The following is a 16,525-nucleotide window of genomic DNA, read 5'->3' as shown; positions in this document are numbered from 1 at the left end:
AAAACGAAGCAAAATTAATAAATAAACAAGGAAATGTAAATAAACTGCAATGTAGTGCACAGTCAAAGTGATGAACAAGAAAGCAAGATCTACCGAGTCTGAAACATAATAATAATAACAGCTGCTCCCAAGACAATAGCCAATCACGGGGGTTCCTGCAGCATGACGTTCTCGGCGACCTTACGTCACGGCGATGGAGATAGGGCTGAGTTGGAGCAGCAGCAGAGAAGTTTGAGTGAGAGATAAGAAGACTGGTGCTTGCTCAACGCTGACTCCGGTTCTGCAGCGCTTTGGTCACTCGAAAGAATTAGCGGCCCCCGGCTCCTGAGCAATACTAGCTAGCTGGGTGAAAAAGGAGAGCGGCACGACGGCACAACCAGCGCCTCATCATTCATTACAGTGTGACGTCCTCAGAGCTGTTCACAGCTCACTAAACTCTGGGCCAAGCTGTTGTTCCCTGCCACATTCACAGTGGACAGTACACTCGTTTATTGTAATGGGAGACATGGGAGATCCTCCAAAAAGTAAGAGGTGCATTTTCAACTGCATTTGGAAGAAATACAGCACTGACACCCATGCAGCGATTTTTAACCGTGCTTTTGCACAAGAGTACGATTTGACTGCATGTTTAGGATATCCTTTCGGGACTTGGAAGTTGTAGATTTTTAAGTTCACTAAGGAAAGGAAAACTTGCTGCAATATGTTGGTATTTGTAGATTCATTTATCCATTTACGTGCCTGTCAATAAAGTGTCCACCAAGGTAACCGTTTTTTTACACGAAGTTCTCGAAAGGCACAGGTACACCTTAAACTTCTGAAAACATTAGTTGTGAACATTTTATGATGATGACTTAGATGTAATTGGCACGATAAGTGTGTGCATGTATGTATGCTACACTGAATCAAATACAAGCAGTCCGAAGTTTTAGCTACCACGGCAGCTCGTTTCCTTTACTTGCCGTTTTTCTCTCTCTTTTTTTTCGGTTTGGATTCACTTATGTTTTGGTTATGCAGCAGGGTCCCATATTATTTTGTAGTGCATGCATTATTTATATAAGACAGTAAAAAAACTAAATCTTAGATAAACTTTATTATGGCATTTTTAGTTTGTACCAGATATTTTTGTACCTGACTTTTTTTCTGCAAGAAAAATAATTTAGTATGCTTCCAAAAAGGGTATCGAGACGTGTCAAGGTGAATACTGTACTGTATGTACTACTCTGACGTTATATTGAACATTGTGTAAATATTATGTTCGTTTGAATTCCAGAGAAACGTCTGATTTCGCTTTGTGTAGGCTGTGGCAATCAAATTCACGATCAGTACATTCTGAGGGTATCTCCGGATTTAGAGTGGCATGCAGCTTGTCTCAAGTGCGCTGAGTGTAATCAGTATTTGGATGAAACATGTACCTGCTTCGTTAGGGATGGCAAAACCTACTGTAAAAGAGATTACATCAGGTATGTTAATAGTCAGTACTACAGGCTTTTGTTTCACCAAAGTGAAATGGAAACTTTATTTAAAAAGAGACACGCCAAGTTTTTTTACAAGATTTATTCCAGTTTTGTATACTTAGTGTTAAATGGGACATCCGTTTGTGAATTATTCATTCATGATTTTATAGTTGATGAAAGTATTTCCTTCTGTCGATATATGCGTACCTTATTCCAGGGCTTGAGATGTACTTAAATATGTCTTAATAGGCTAAACATAAATAAATAGTAGTAAAAATTAAACAAATTCTGGATCCAGCCTTCTGTAAGCACAACTATTTTAAAGCGTTTTACAACAAGTCCTTATATTGCTCTTTTTCAGTTCACGCGTATGATATTTTAAAACAATCTCGCCTACCATGATGCTTTGGTGTTTTAATCAATGAACGTGAGAAAAAAAAGCTGTAAGGTATATCACTTTTGCCCGAATAAACAGAGTGAGCTGTGTGCTGCGAAAACTAGCACATTTATGCAATGAGACTTTCATATTCCTCATATTAAAACGAGTTGTGGATACGCGTGAAAATTGCTAACTGTGCTGTTTACAGGGGTACCCAACCAAACTTTTTGGAGTTTACATTTCTTGATGGTATTGCCATCTTTTTAGCAAAAGGGTTGTGGAGCTTAACTGGGTTTTGTGTTGCCAATGTAAGAAAGCAGGAGTACTTAGCAGCATGTACACTAAAGCTATTGAAGTAATTTTAAGGTAGCATGTGGCCTCCATTTTCATAAAGTAATGGATCATTCAAACGTGTTTTCCTGCAGTAATGCACATAGACATTGTTTACTATGTAACAGGCATATTTGATCTAAATTGCATAGTGATGTAACCATTGTTTTTGCAAAAGAAGTAAAGGCAAAGATAATGTATTTGCTGTAGCTGGTTACTTTGTAATAACCAGCAAACCTGTAAGGGTTTAGTAGTGGCAAGATAAAACGTCATCTGGATGTAGTCATTTTGTAGTATGATTTAAAGTAAAGCTCGATCTTCATTTAGAAAGGCATGAATTAGTTTAGAAATTTCATTTTTACCAGTGGTTACATTTTTTTTAGATATGATAAAATGTTACATTTCATTTGGTTATGTTAAAATGAGAGTCGCGGCTCTACATACTGGACCCCTTTGTCATTGCATTTTCCCCATCAAGTCTTATTCCAGTTTTCAGATGGAGTTTCACCAAAAGATACAGCAGATGTTTAATAGTTACAGATACATAAACATCACATGCAAAACATTTATTTGGAATATACTTAAAATAGTCTATGTAGTCTCAATGCCAATTAATTGTATCATATCCCTCTGGTTTAACAAAGGCACACACATGCACTCAAATGTTTATTGTACATGCATGTGTTTGCGGACACGCATACACACATTTACCTTTCATTCACACACATATTAAGATAGATATATGTTTATGGATGATGTTATGTGTGTTGATATTTGTCTCACACATGTGTACATCTGCATGTATGGGTGAGGCATGACCATTGTGTTGTTGCTTGATACACCAAGCCTATGTATTATCCACTCCCTGCATTGTTACAATATTCAAGGTTGTTTTTGCCTGTGCTGTGACTTCCTGACTAATTTCCTTGAAGGCGAATCCCGTAATCTGGAACTTTCAAATCAGCGGCCATTCAACAATCTGTAAAACTGGAACAAATAATTTAATATTTGTGCGAAGGAAAGGCATTTTCAAACTGCCATTCTACTTCATGCACTTTCTTTATTACACAATATAGAGGGTTTTTTTTAATTATTTTTTGTCAAATGCAGGTACACACTTTCATTAGCTCAGTGAAACAATGCCATTATTTCACCCCTGCTTCTTGATCGAGAGACTTGTGCTTTGAGATTAGAACGTGAGATATAAATTTGGGAAAACATGAGCCCAGAAACTGTAATAGTGGCAAACGGCAGCGATTTTTATATCTGACGAATCACTGGACAGAGTAGATCTTGTAGTTAGCTAGTTACTTTTGCCATTGCTGTCATTGAATATTGAAACAAACTAAAAATATATTAAACTTCTTTTGCTACTGCCACTGTGTGTCTTTAGAAAATAATTGTATTCCCCCTTTCCTGAACTTGTGCTTCGATTTCAGTTTTAAATTAATTGTGTGTACGTTTTTTTTTTAAGTTTAGCAGCATAATCCTTTCATCTTTGTTACGAAGTATACATACGACGTATTTATTAGTATTATTATTAATTAATTACTTAAACAGCGATATACACTATTAAAAAGTAACTTACCGATGAGGTACTGCCCAATGAATGTACAGTAGTTTAAATAGTTACAACAGTTTAGTGCACCATGAGAACACAGTCATGTTTGTCAATTCTGCTGTTTCTCTTCTAATGTTGCATTGTGTTTCCAGTGCAGACTGCCAGTTCATCGGTTTTTATATGTTTATTTTTTGTTTTGCATACCTCTCACCTGCTCAGATTTTTGCCTCATATTTTTGGTCTGTTCCTCATAACAGTTGCTATTTTCTTGATTTTTGTGGCGAAATAAGTGAGGATTTAATTCATTATATAATAAAAGTCATTTGATTTTTATAGGTCATATACTTCAGAAAGTGCATGGCGACACGCGACTTCTTATTCTTGCAACTTTCTAAGTTTTATAACATCAGTTATTTAAAATGTGTCCCTATTCGGGGTGGGGGGCTTCTCCCATTATGTTTGGCCTTGACCACATTTTTTGTGTTAAGAGGTTGAGAGCTATGCTTTGAGGTAGGAAGTATGTTAGATATAGTCTCTTCTGGGCGAAAGGTGTGTACATCGTTAGTGTTGTAGATATGTTTCACATTTTCCATCAGGGTCTCAGCTTACCGATTTGACTGTACCTCTTGATATTTCCCTGTTAGGTTATACGGGATAAAGTGTGCCAAATGTAACATTGGATTCAGCAAGAACGACTTTGTGATGAGAGCTCGCTCCAAGGTGTACCACATCGAATGTTTTCGCTGTGTGGCCTGTAGCCGGCAGCTAATCCCCGGTGACGAGTTTGCTTTGCGGGAGGATGGACTCTTCTGCCGAGCCGACCACGACGTAGTGGAGCGGGCAAGCATAGGAGCAGGAGACCCGCTGAGCCCGTTGCATCCTTCCAGACCTCTTCAGATGGCAGGTATGACCATTTCCCTCTCATCTCCATCATTCGTTTTCTCAGTGTATCTTGGGTAATGTGCTGCAGCTTCTCCTGACTTGAACATATGAAGACGTCCTTTAAAATCACACTGATATTTTCGTTACTGTACTGCTGTGATTGATATGCAGTAGAGATTATTTGATTCACAATGCATTTGCACTTAATGCAGTGTGCATGTACAAAGTTGTGTAGTGTAGGGAAATTGCTTATTTAAAGTGTTTCATTTTGAAAGGTCTATGTTTGCAGTTATGTGTTTAGAAAAGGTCTTAAGATCTCTGTACGTCATGGAGGCCAAAGAGGGAACTAGTAGTTTCTGCTCATTGTACTGCACCAGTCTGCTTGGCCAGGTTTGTTTTGTAATGTTTTTTCCGCCTTTTGCAATAATATGTATTGTTGTTTCGCCTTTATCCTTGACAGTGCTAATTTTGATGTTATCGCCCTTTGGGTGGTGGAGGACTTTTAAATCTTTGCACTTATTTTAGACTCACTTCTTTCTTATTTTGAGTCTTAAAAAGTCCATGTTCCTCATTGTTCCAAAATGAAAGGGTCTGCCATATTCAGTGTAAAGAGCTGTTTTAGCTGATATTCATCGTTAATAATATTAAATCATAAAATTCATCAATAATGTTTTATGGTTATAAAAGCACACTTGAGCCGTCACACGAGTTTCGTAGCTGAAGTTGTTAGAAAGTCCATTTGTTACACTTTAGGAGAGGTACTGCTCTACCTTTTGGAGATGACAGGTTGAGAGCTATGTTCAGTTTACATCTGAAATATACAAATTGTAAGATTTCTCAAACTAGTTATAATTGTTTCATTTCATTTTTCACTTTTAAAGAAGTTTTTATGCTGCTTTCTGAAATAGGAGTAGAGTGTGTTCTATGATCCAAATTGTGCAATGTGTGTCTGTGTGCTTGCGCGCGCGCCCATGTAAAAAAAAAAAAGAGAGCAAGCATTCTAATACACCCAATCACACAGAGCACGGCTATTTTGAAAATGCAGATAAACTGCAAACTGTGCAGTTAAACTGTAATCTGTTAACCATATTTCTCAAATGTTGACAGAACAGCTACATTTGTTTTTCTTGTTTCTGGTCTGTCCCTCGTAGAATTTGTGGTTTTCTGGCAAGTCTTTGAGGGTCTGCAAGCACTAATGACATAAATTTGAATTTGAACTGCCATACTCTGCAACATATATTGGAAACTGCATGTCTCAGTCTAATGTGTATCTGTGAAAAGCTGATCACCTAGCCGTAACACAACAGTACATTTTTAAGGGTCAAATAGCCTTAGCAACATTAAATCGCTGTCTCTCTATCTGTCCCTCTCTTTCTCTCTCTCTCTCTCTCTCTCTCACACACACACACACACACACCCTACAAACTTAGTAGGCATGCCACTCGTGGTGGCATGCCTACTAAGTTTGTAGGGTGTGTGTGTTAACGTGAAAGTTGTTATCCTTCCAAATATGCACTTGAATTAAAATAATGTAAACTTCAATTACGGTAATTTCAGGAAGAGTCATATTGTATCAGGAATAATGTTTGGATCATGCAAGTAACATCTGTAAACTGACCACATGCAGACACATTTATTATTGTAACTTAACATTACTACGCTCTGGAAGGAGCCTGGTCTAACGCTGAAAAGGGTCTGTGGACCCGCCCACTAACCCAGCTAACAATTAAAAATAATAAAACAATAAAGAAAAAAAACAAAGTAACTCGTTTGCAATAAATCGGTTATGGATTACCCGATACAGAGTGCAGTGAAAGGAAAACAAGTGTTTTTTCTTAGATGCCTGATTAAACGTTTTATTTCATTCCAGACTCATTTACTTAATTAGAACGCCTTCTTATCTGGATCTACAGCTCATTCATTTTACAAAATATTGAGCGACTGTTTATAGAAAAGAAGTCTACAAATGGAAACACAAGCTCGAAACACTCTACTGAAAGGAATAGGTACAAATACAAATATATCATCATTTGTAACGCGTACTTCGGGCAAAATAGTACAGACCATTACTTTTCAAATCCCTTTTTGGACTTGAAGGTAACCCCAAACGGTAAAGCTTGTAGCTTTTTAAAAAATAATCATAACGATGCCGGACTCGTGTGTGTGTGTGTGTGTGTGTGTGTGTGTGTGTGTTTGCGCTGTGTTTGTGTGTGTGCGTGTGTTACGCTCCTATTTGCAGTTGTACAAATGCAAGCAAGGCCGACAAGTACACTAGTCAAAGTATATGTAGATAGGCTTATATCTTGATGTGTATATGTGTGTATATGTACATGCAATGGCAAGTTTGATGCAGGATTGTTTTATGTTTTGTTCCACCTCTTTTATAGCAGAACCTATTTCTGCAAGACAGCCGGCCCTTCGCCCTCACGTCCATAAGCAGCCAGAGAAAACTACCCGAGTACGAACTGTGTTGAACGAGAAACAGCTGCACACCTTACGGACGTGTTACGCAGCAAACCCTCGGCCTGATGCGCTAATGAAGGAGCAGCTGGTAGAGATGACTGGTCTCAGTCCACGGGTCATTCGGGTGTGGTTTCAGAATAAGCGTTGCAAAGACAAGAAGAGGAGTATTTTGATGAAACAGCTCCAGCAACAGCAGCCTAACGACAAAACCGTGAGTGGGGCACTTAAATACTATGCACACTAATCAAGTATTTTAAAATATGAGATAAGGTTGCCACCTTTTCAAATGCCCAAAGTGGGACATTTTTTGGTACAAACGTTAGCTTTTGCAAGACAAAACATACCCACGGACAGTACAAAGAACAGAACTTCACTTTTTTGCCTAAATAAAAGCTTATTATTGTAGCATATTAGTTGCTTATTTTATGTCTTATAGCATTTAGGTGTTTCAGATACAGGATAGTTTTATGCAACTATCACATAAAATATAGGAAATATTTTTGTCCTAAAATCTCAGGACATTTGCCATTTTTTCAATTTTTTTTTTTGCAGGACACAACTTCCCAAAGAGGGACTGTCCCTCGCAAAGTGGGACAGGTGGTAACCGTATGAGAACGATGTCTTCCACACTGTAGGGCAGATAAGAAGACCGCCAGAGTTGCCACTTTTTAAATACCCAAAGTGATTTTTTTTTAACACGAGATTTTGTAGGACAAACCAAGCCCACAGCTAGTACAAAGGACTGCTGCCAAAATAAAAGCTTGTTTTGCAGAATTTGAGTTCTTTATGCCGTTTTGTATAATATTCAAGTGTTTCAAATATAATATCAATGTAACAGTTAAATGAAACCTATCATTTTGTATTTCCTAAAATCATAGGACATCTGTCATTTTCTCGCAAAACACAACTGCCCAAATAATAACCGCTCTACATAAGGAGGGGTAGGTGGTAAACCTGCTGCAGTGGCGACGTTTATTTTTCTAATAGCTGCATCAGTAAGTTATAATCCATATTTGTTCAGAACTGGGGACCGGACAGAGACAAATGGGGGTGTGAGGCCATATTTTTACCTCAAGTTTGAGCTAGCTTAAACCGATTTGATTACCTGTGAAATGTTGACAGTATTTGTTTTTCAAACGACTGTTGCATTAAACTTGAAACATGTGCGGCTATGACATTGTACATCTTACTATGGCTCTGATTTTGTAGAACATTCCTAATTTTGCCCTGTCCCTACTAAATGTTTTGATTTTGAGATAAATCACCAAGGAATACAGTCAGTCGACATTGCCAGACATTTGAGTTTAATACTTTGTGTTCTGAGTATATCGATGAAAACATGTTGTTCTGGCAACTTTGTTAATGAGTTAGATTAGTACTTAACGTTGTTCCTAATTTTAGGCATTTGACTTCCGGACCCCTTAATTTTTGTCTTTGTCTCTGATTCTTGTGCAAAGACTTTGTGAGAGTTGTTAGCCATTGTCTTTTCGTGATATGTGGCAGTGGAAGTTATTTTCTGTGTTAGATACATATTGCGTTTTTGACGTTCATTGACAGTTTTGAGACAATATGAAATTTTTAGAATACAAATCCTAGCATACATTCAGGATTCTTTGCATAATTTGTTTCCAGTCCTGTATTTTGGTAACAACCCATGAACACTGTCTGCTTACATGACTTACTGTAAATTCACACAGAATGTAAATGGAGATTGAATAGATCAAAACAACTACGTATGTAGTTCGTATCTTCTGGTCTCGGTGCTGTGTTTCCAGGCAGTAATTATTGTCATACAAAGCGAACAAAAAATGAATTACTTGTAGAGAATAGCTGAATACCGGACTTGGATACATAACAGGTGTGTTGATTACAGACCTTCATTTAGTTTCAGTAGTTAGCTACAAAGTTACATTTTGTACCGTCAGGCTTATGTTATTGCCCATCTCAACTAAACAAGATTGCAAGAGTTCAAATCTGTCCACTTGCTACCCAGGACAACACAGTCCAGAAGTTCTGAAAACTGTTTTATTTTCGGTGTTTGCATTACATGAAGAAAAATTACTAATTTTCTCAAACTAATAATAAGATTATTTCTTAAATCGCCTGTTATACTAAAGGCAGACAGAACAATTTTCTTGCATCCTCCAAAACTGATAATATAGGGTACTTAAATAAATGACGCACAGAAAGGTCACATACCCCCCTCCCCCCATGTGGGAACACGCCCTCTCTCTCTCTCTCTGTATACATATATGTGTGTGTGTGTGTATATATATATATATATATATATATATATATATATATATATATATATATAAACCCCGAGATCGCACTAACTCAGGAAACAAAGGAAAGAGTGCAAAAGAACTGCAGACCTTACCTTTCCTTGAATAATTATATGACTGTGCAGCTTATGTGCACTAATATTTTGTGTGTACTCGTTTAGCGGTCATATACACGTTTATATGCATATTGTGACGTTTACAATCCATTCCATTGCTAACTATTAGCTTAATTATTTCCGTTGCTTGTTTTCACTTATACAGACCCACGCATTTGCTTCATAAAATTGAGTTATCTGGAGTTTAGAACAAAATGTAATTCTACGCATTCTTGAAGTAGAATTCTTTCGGGCAAGGTTAGAACATAAACATTTTGTACATTGCAAACTAACAATGCGCTATTTTTCCCATGAAGATTACAGAAACATTTTCGGATTTATTAAAAGTAAAAGAGGAAAATGGAATATGTCACTCATAGTAACTTACAGTGGGTTGTTTTTGGAAAACAGTCTGTGTAGATATTGATCGAGTTTGCACACCTTAACACTTCTTTTAGGTGTCTACTTCGTAGGCGACACTTTGACTTGATCATTACCTCATTGCTACTTCTTATTCCTTTTTTTGTTTGACGTCACGGTTCCTTGCTTGAGCCCTTTCAGGTACCGTGCATAGTTTGTGTGTGAGTATCTGTTGTGTGGGGTATGTGTATAATATCTATACCTATATCTATCTATCTATCTATCTATCTATCTATCTATCTATCTACGTACCTGTCAACAACTTTTAAAATGTAAGTACTATTAACTTGAGACACTGACAAAATAAGAGAATGGTATATACTTCCTGAAGTAAAATAAGTATGTAACTCTTATCATTATTACTGAGTGTATCCCCCCAAAAAGTGCCTCTCTTTTGGTCACATTTGGCCATTGCCGATCTTCTTTTTAGTAATTTTATAAATTTAGCTAAGTGCGTGTAGTAAAGAACTACAAACTATCCTTGTCAGAACATCTAAGACTATTATAATTCACAAACAGTTAACTTGACAAAAATTGCGCGTTTATTGGGCAAATATTATTCATTTATTATTTACTGAGTGCAAATCACTACCTTTTCTCCAAAAGTCATCCGTATTAAAAGGGTCAGAGCTAAAATTTGAGTTAAAATCGGGGGCAGTTTTCTGTGTGTGTGTGTGTGTGTGTGTGTGTGTGTGTGTGTGGTGGTGTGTAATAACTTTACAAACGCGCGCATGCTGATTCCCGTTGCATGTTAAGATGACCGTGACTGCTAATCTTTTGCACTGCTAGGATTTAAGGGCAATTGCAGGGGCATATAAATTCAGAAACTGTCGTGTTTTGGAATGTCCCTTCTCCGAGCTAACCAATTTCGACGTTTGTACGCCAAAGATATCCATTTGTATTGTGTGTTGGGGTGGGGGTGGTGGGTGCAGCCAGGCATACTCGTATGGACAGATGAATATGTAGTAGCTACCCCGCCCCTAGCAGTTACAGGCTTTTCAAAAATCGGGTCGCACTGAAAATAATGCCCATGATGCCATAGTGGATGAAAACATTAAAAAAAATTGTTAACTAAAATCAGTTTATACACTCCAGGTGCTAGGCAAGCAACAACTGGTGCTGCAAACAGAAATTTTATTTCAATCGTGTAGTCAGTGTGCAAAGCAACCAGCAGAATATTGTCTCGTGTAGTATATCATGTATGCAGTAATTTCATTTTGTTGACCAGGCACAATCATGCAGAGGCTGGGGCCTGTGTCATGGGAAACGGGGGGGGGGGGTCAGTTGGCCCAGAAAGAGCTATACACAGTAACAAATGCCATTTGCTCTACATTGGCTAGTGCAGTTGTTGTATATTGCTGCCTTTAAGGACTCACTACAAACAGGATAGGAAGTCCTATCTCTCAACTGTACAGATTTTTTCAGAATGTCCAGATTTCTGCCTCATATTTTTGGCCTGCTTCTCATAAAATTGTGTTTTTCTCACAAGTCATTGCCAAAGTTTTGAGAAGTGAGGTTAGAAAATAATGACAGACATTTGAGTTTCAGACTTCATACTCATTAGAAAACTCATGCTAATGCAAACTTGTTATTCTATCAACTTTCTAAGTTTGCAAGAGCAATATTGAAAAATGTTCCCTATATTTGGGCCTTTGTTCCCCATTATTTATGACTGTATCCAGATGCCTTACTCTAAGTGGTTGAGAGCTATGGCTACACTACAAACAAGACAGGCACAGAATTAGCAGTTGTACGCTGAAAGAGTGACTTGTAATAGTTTGTCAGAGAAAAATATTCTAAAAAACAAGTAGCAGGATGTGCATGGCACTGTAAAATGGGGTTGGTAGTGTTTCCCTTTCTTCTTTGTGTTTAGTTTTCAGATGAGCAGTAAATAAGTTTTAGTGTAGATGCAGAAAGCATGCTGTATCTAGATTTAGTGGATCAATATTGTGTTATACTACCATGGAGGGTAACACAGGTGCTTTTTAACTTTTTATTCATCAGACATATAATTTTCAGATTCCCAAAGAGGGAGAAAAAAGTATTTGTGTGTGTGTGTGAGAGAGAAAAGTGAGGGATGGAAAGCAAGATTGTGCATGCGTGTGGTTGGGTGGGGGCAGTGGTATATCAGGGGACTGTAGCTTTTCCCAGGATATGCAGTGCAGCTCAACAGTACAGAGATCAGAGTAAGGAGTCCTTGTTTTAGAAAATATTTGCTGTAGTTATCTTATATTCTTAGTGAAACGTTCAAGTCACAGGATTTCATGCAAGATTTGTTAAGGTTTGTAACCTGTACATCCCACCACCACATGTAGAGCATTTCCAGTTCTGTAGCTTCTCTGTGCAGGATGCAGACACCCAAACTCACCCCTGCTTCTTATAATAAGATTTGACTACATCAACCCTAAATCTCACAACACAACCTCATAAAATGCCTAAACAGAAGCCCAAACAGTTTCTTAAATGTATGATACAAAGGACAGAAAGGGGCACACAGAAATACATACCTCTTCTGTATATTGAGTAACTTTCCCCAAACACTTGTTGGTCAATGCATGTCACACATTCAGCGTTAGGAATTTTTTAACTGATACCCATGGTAGATTGTGCCGCATCATGCTAATTCAGTAGAAGTACTTTTTGTCAAGTATAAAGTAACACAACATAAACAACTTCAACATTCTGTGAGCTTTTTTGGCTGTCAAGAAGTTGTTACTAAGATTTCCACATATTGTCTATTTGTTTCACATTTTAAGAGGTTGCATAGCTCATTCTGGAGATAGATGATGACAAAAGCAAAAAAAAAAAAAAAACACGAGTGAACAGAGAACCTTTTGTTATCATACCTGTCAACTGTACAGATTTTCACAGAATGTCCAGATATTTTCAACATAGTTTTGGCCAGTTTACTCATAAAACTGTGGTTTTCCGGCAAATCATTGCCAAATCATTGAAGACTAAAGTCAGAAAATAATGGCAGACATTTAAGATTCAGTCTTTACACCCTTCAGAAAATTCATGCTAATACAAAGCCTGTTATGTTATCAACTTTCTAAGTTTGTAAGAGCAATATTTAAAAATTGTCCCTATTTTGAGCGTTTTCTCCCCATTATTTCTGGCTTTGTCTAGTTTCTTGCTCTAAGAGGTTGAGAGATATTGTTATTTGTAACTAAGTTGTTTTGTCAAGTTTAATGATGGTGCTTTTCCCTTTTCTTTGCTTGCAGAACATACAGGGAATGACAGGCACCCCAATGGTAGCTTCTAGTCCTGAGAGGCATGATGGAGGTTTACAGGCTAATCCAGTAGAGGTGCAAAGCTATCAACCACCCTGGAAAGTATTGAGTGACTTTGCACTACAGAGCGACATTGACCAACCTGCATTTCAGCAGCTGGTGAGTACGGTTTAGCTTCCTTGCTTTACTCATGCAATCACAGGTTAACTTGTAGCTGATAGCAAGTACAGGGAAGACTGGAGCCCAACCCCTGGATGTCTTTAAATGTATCTGGCAGTATGAGCACTGGATTTAGATGATTGTCACAGCTATTGTGATGACACCCCATCCTCATGTGCAAAAATGGGAAAAAAAGGGGTTATTTGTGGTTGAGTACAGCTTGGATACTTCCTCTGCAAAACAGTCTGCCTCACTGAGATAAATGTAGTGTTGTCTCTTAGCAGAACAGCAGAGTACTGTAGCAGGACCATATTTATGCACTGATGTCCTATGCCAGGTGCTCACTAATAAAATTAAAACCAGCTGTTCTTGATGGAAGAGGACTCTTGTTGTGTCTGGTTCCTCACTTTTCTTTTTGTAAGAGTGTTTGGTTTGTATTTCAGATATGGAATAGATCAGACTGTAATCATTTGTTAAAGTTGCTGCACATGCGCTGAACATGGGTGATGTGGTTTCCTTTTCTATCAGATCCAAACTGTTATTCTCATTCTTTGTTCTTTGTACTAACAACTATTTTTGCCACTGAATGTTGAAAATGAACTCAACCCAGCTTAAACAACAAGTCCTTCACTAACTAAGAAAATACGTCTGTTAGTAAAACGTTTGTTGTCTTCAGAAATCGCCGTCAAAGTCCCAGACATTATTTATACATTGCAGTAAAGTAATATTTCTGATTTGTCAGCACTGCATAGTTAATGAAGAATGCACACTGCCCCTATTAATTTTGTTTATCTTTTAGACTTACTTCATTGAAATCTACAATGAATATATAACCAGTGGACCCAGTTAAAAAAAATAAAGACTCCCGTTTCAGTTGTCACAGATCAATCTTTGCATTCTCCCACAGCTACGAAGACTATGATAAACATTGTAAAATAATGTAAGCTAGTTTCTGCCTATTTTCTTCTAAGTCTTAATTTTCAGACCACCTTTTACTTTGGCAACATATACTAACTACAAAGTATTTTTTTAATATGGAAAATTTTCTTGACAATGCTGTTGAGTTCAGTATAGTAAGCAAGAAATCTAAGAATGGATGTATGAAGGATTGTTCATAGTCTTATAGTAAGAATATTATTAATGTTTTACATTTCAAAGAAGGTAAGCTATTGCTTATATAAGCCATGTGTACATGTTTGAAATGTTTATGTATATACATATGTAAGTATTTGTTTAACTGGGTAGTTATTATTAACACACAATGCATTATTTTCTGTGAGAGAGCAGCAATAGGGCTTTAACCTTTCTCAGTGTTTTCACATATAATAACACCTCTCATAAAGTTTTCTTTTCTTGAGACCCACACCTCTTTGAGAAGAGGCCCAAATGCATCTAGAAATACTGTGCATCTAAATAAATTGGTATAGTTTTGTAAAATAAAGATAAGTAATGAACAGTAACAGTGAATGTGTACATTTGATTATAGCACAGTAGTAAATGAATATAAATAGTGTGTGTGTGTGTGTGTGTGTGTGTGTGTGTGTGTGTGTGTGTGTGTGTGTGTGTGTGTGCGCGCTCCTGCACATGTTTACTGGGTGATTTTTACTGTATGGAGCATCCAAAGCTATTTTTCTAATGCCCAAGGAAGGCTCAAAAAGTTTCCTGTAATGTCAGAGAGGTTCACTGTGAGTGAGTCAAGAACTTATGCAGAAAGCTGATAACCTACAAGTCATGATATAACTGTAGTGAAATGCATTAATTTCCTCACCCACTTCACATAGTTTATTGTTTATGTTTTAAAAGTGTCCTCTAAACATTTTTAATGAAGACCTTTTTTTTTGCAGGTAAATTTCTCAGAAGGAGGGCCTGGTTCAAACTCTACTGGAAGTGAAGTAGCTTCAATGTCATCTCAGTTGCCAGACACACCCAATAGCATGGTATCTAGTCCAATAGAGGCATGACACTATGAGGTCTATGTGTATGTATGTACATATGTACATACCTTTGTGTGTCACATGCACACATACACGCACCCTCTCTTTCTCCTTCTATGTATATCTGTTCCACAGATGGAAGTCAGACCCTGTGGCTTAGAACTCTGGAGGAAATCTAAGCCTTTGGACACATTCATGACTTTTGTTTTGCAAAGTGACCACTTCTTGATGAAAGGGAACCCTCCATCTAATTAATGCACGAAGTCTCTTTATTTCTTAACAACAATGAGGTTGTGTGGTAGCAACACTGTGAAGACAATCAATGGATCTGACTAGGATCTGAAAAACACAAAATAAGCAGAAAAAACTGGTAACCCAGAACTTCAGAAAATAATAGAAGGCACATTGGGATTTCCATACTTTGTGGAAGTAGAACTTGTATTGTTTGTATGTGGAGAGGACAGGTTAGAGAAGCCCTTCCTCCATGTGTGGTGCTGTCTACTGGACAACAATGGTAATTTTGCCTTGCCAAATAACTGCCTAAAGCTCTGTCTGATTTGTAAAAAAGAAACATTAAAATGGAAATAAACCCAAACAAATATAAGAAAAATCTGACCTGAAAACATGTAACCCATAGCTGCTGAACAGAACTGGATTTGCTGTCCATGGATTCAGATGCAAATTTCTGGGTACAGTCTTTTTTCTGACTGACACTTGGGTCAAATATACAAAATCTTGCTGCATGATTGCAGGCTAAGATACGGTTTCTAACTCGAGATCTGCCATCTGTAAGTATATGGAAGCCAGAAGGCAACTGAACCAGACCTTTTGGGATCATTGCAATTAGTATTAAAAGTCCTAAAGCATTACAACAAGGTATACCTCTATTTTACCACAAACATCAAAGGACTGTATGTGAATTTTTGTCCGTCCAATAACTTTATTTGCCCAAAGATGTGCATAGTCATTTATTTAAATGACTGTTTAGTAATGGAAAAGAAAGAAAAGAAATGTTCTGTTGCTCTTGTATGAAAATTATGATAAAAATAATTTATTATTTATTGTCTGAAAACTTGCCACTTTTCAAGTCAATTGACTTTTTTTCTTTACTTATCTAAAGAAAAAACAGGTTGTATCATGTCCTTTAGATTATTTGTCTAAGTCTATGTGATCCATATTTTGTTAGTTCTTTTATACAAGTGTAGGCATGTGTGTTCAAGTGTGTGTAGGTGGAAACAGAAATACATGCACACACACACGCACACACACACGCACTTGCACATGAACGCATACACAAGCACACACACATGCATACATTGCACGCACACAC

General features: G+C 37.4%; 1 protein-coding gene across 3 annotated transcripts; it reads left to right on the top strand.

Moving 5' to 3' along the window:
• The first annotated feature begins 219 nt into the window (after positions 1 to 219).
• Positions 220 to 16,254, top strand: ISL1 (ISL LIM homeobox 1). Of its 3 annotated transcripts, XR_006365567.1 has the most exons (7): positions 220 to 524; positions 1,271 to 1,460; positions 4,369 to 4,628; positions 6,994 to 7,280; positions 13,094 to 13,261; positions 14,061 to 14,201; positions 15,106 to 15,194. XR_006365567.1 is itself a non-coding variant. In XM_044077645.1 (6 exons), the coding sequence occupies exons 1-6, from the start codon at positions 497 to 499 to the stop codon at positions 15,220 to 15,222; spliced, it is 1,047 nt and encodes a 348-aa protein (XP_043933580.1). In that variant the 5' UTR covers positions 220 to 496; the 3' UTR covers positions 15,223 to 16,254. The 3 variants fall into 3 exon arrangements, 2 of the variants coding, with proteins under 2 accessions (XP_043933580.1, XP_043933573.1); XM_044077645.1 differs by lacking the exon at positions 14,061 to 14,201 and having other exon boundaries at positions 6,997 to 7,280; positions 15,106 to 16,254; XM_044077638.1 differs by lacking the exon at positions 14,061 to 14,201 and having other exon boundaries at positions 221 to 524; positions 15,106 to 16,254.
• Positions 16,255 to 16,525: the final 271 nt, after the last annotated feature.

Source organism: Protopterus annectens, chromosome 1.part1 (genome assembly GCF_019279795.1).
Source record: "Protopterus annectens isolate FY-2018-M chromosome 1.part1, PAN1.0, whole genome shotgun sequence".
Taxonomy (NCBI): Eukaryota; Metazoa; Chordata; order Ceratodontiformes; family Protopteridae; genus Protopterus; species Protopterus annectens.
The sequence above is the reverse complement of the archived record's forward strand: the minus strand, read 5'-3'. Positions and strand labels throughout refer to the sequence as shown.

What these genes read in the sequence shown, in the direction of transcription:
- ISL1 (XM_044077638.1), top strand. Translation starts at nt 497, where the DNA reads ATGGGAGACATGGGAGATCCTCCAAAAA. An exon ending in AGCAGCCTAACGACAAAACC is followed by an intron (nt 7,281 to 13,093) that starts GTGAGTGGGGCA and finishes CTTTGCTTGCAG; the next exon opens with AACATACAGGGAATGACAGG. An exon ending in AACCTGCATTTCAGCAGCTG is followed by an intron (nt 13,262 to 15,105) that starts GTGAGTACGGTT and finishes TTTTTTTTGCAG; the next exon opens with GTAAATTTCTCAGAAGGAGG.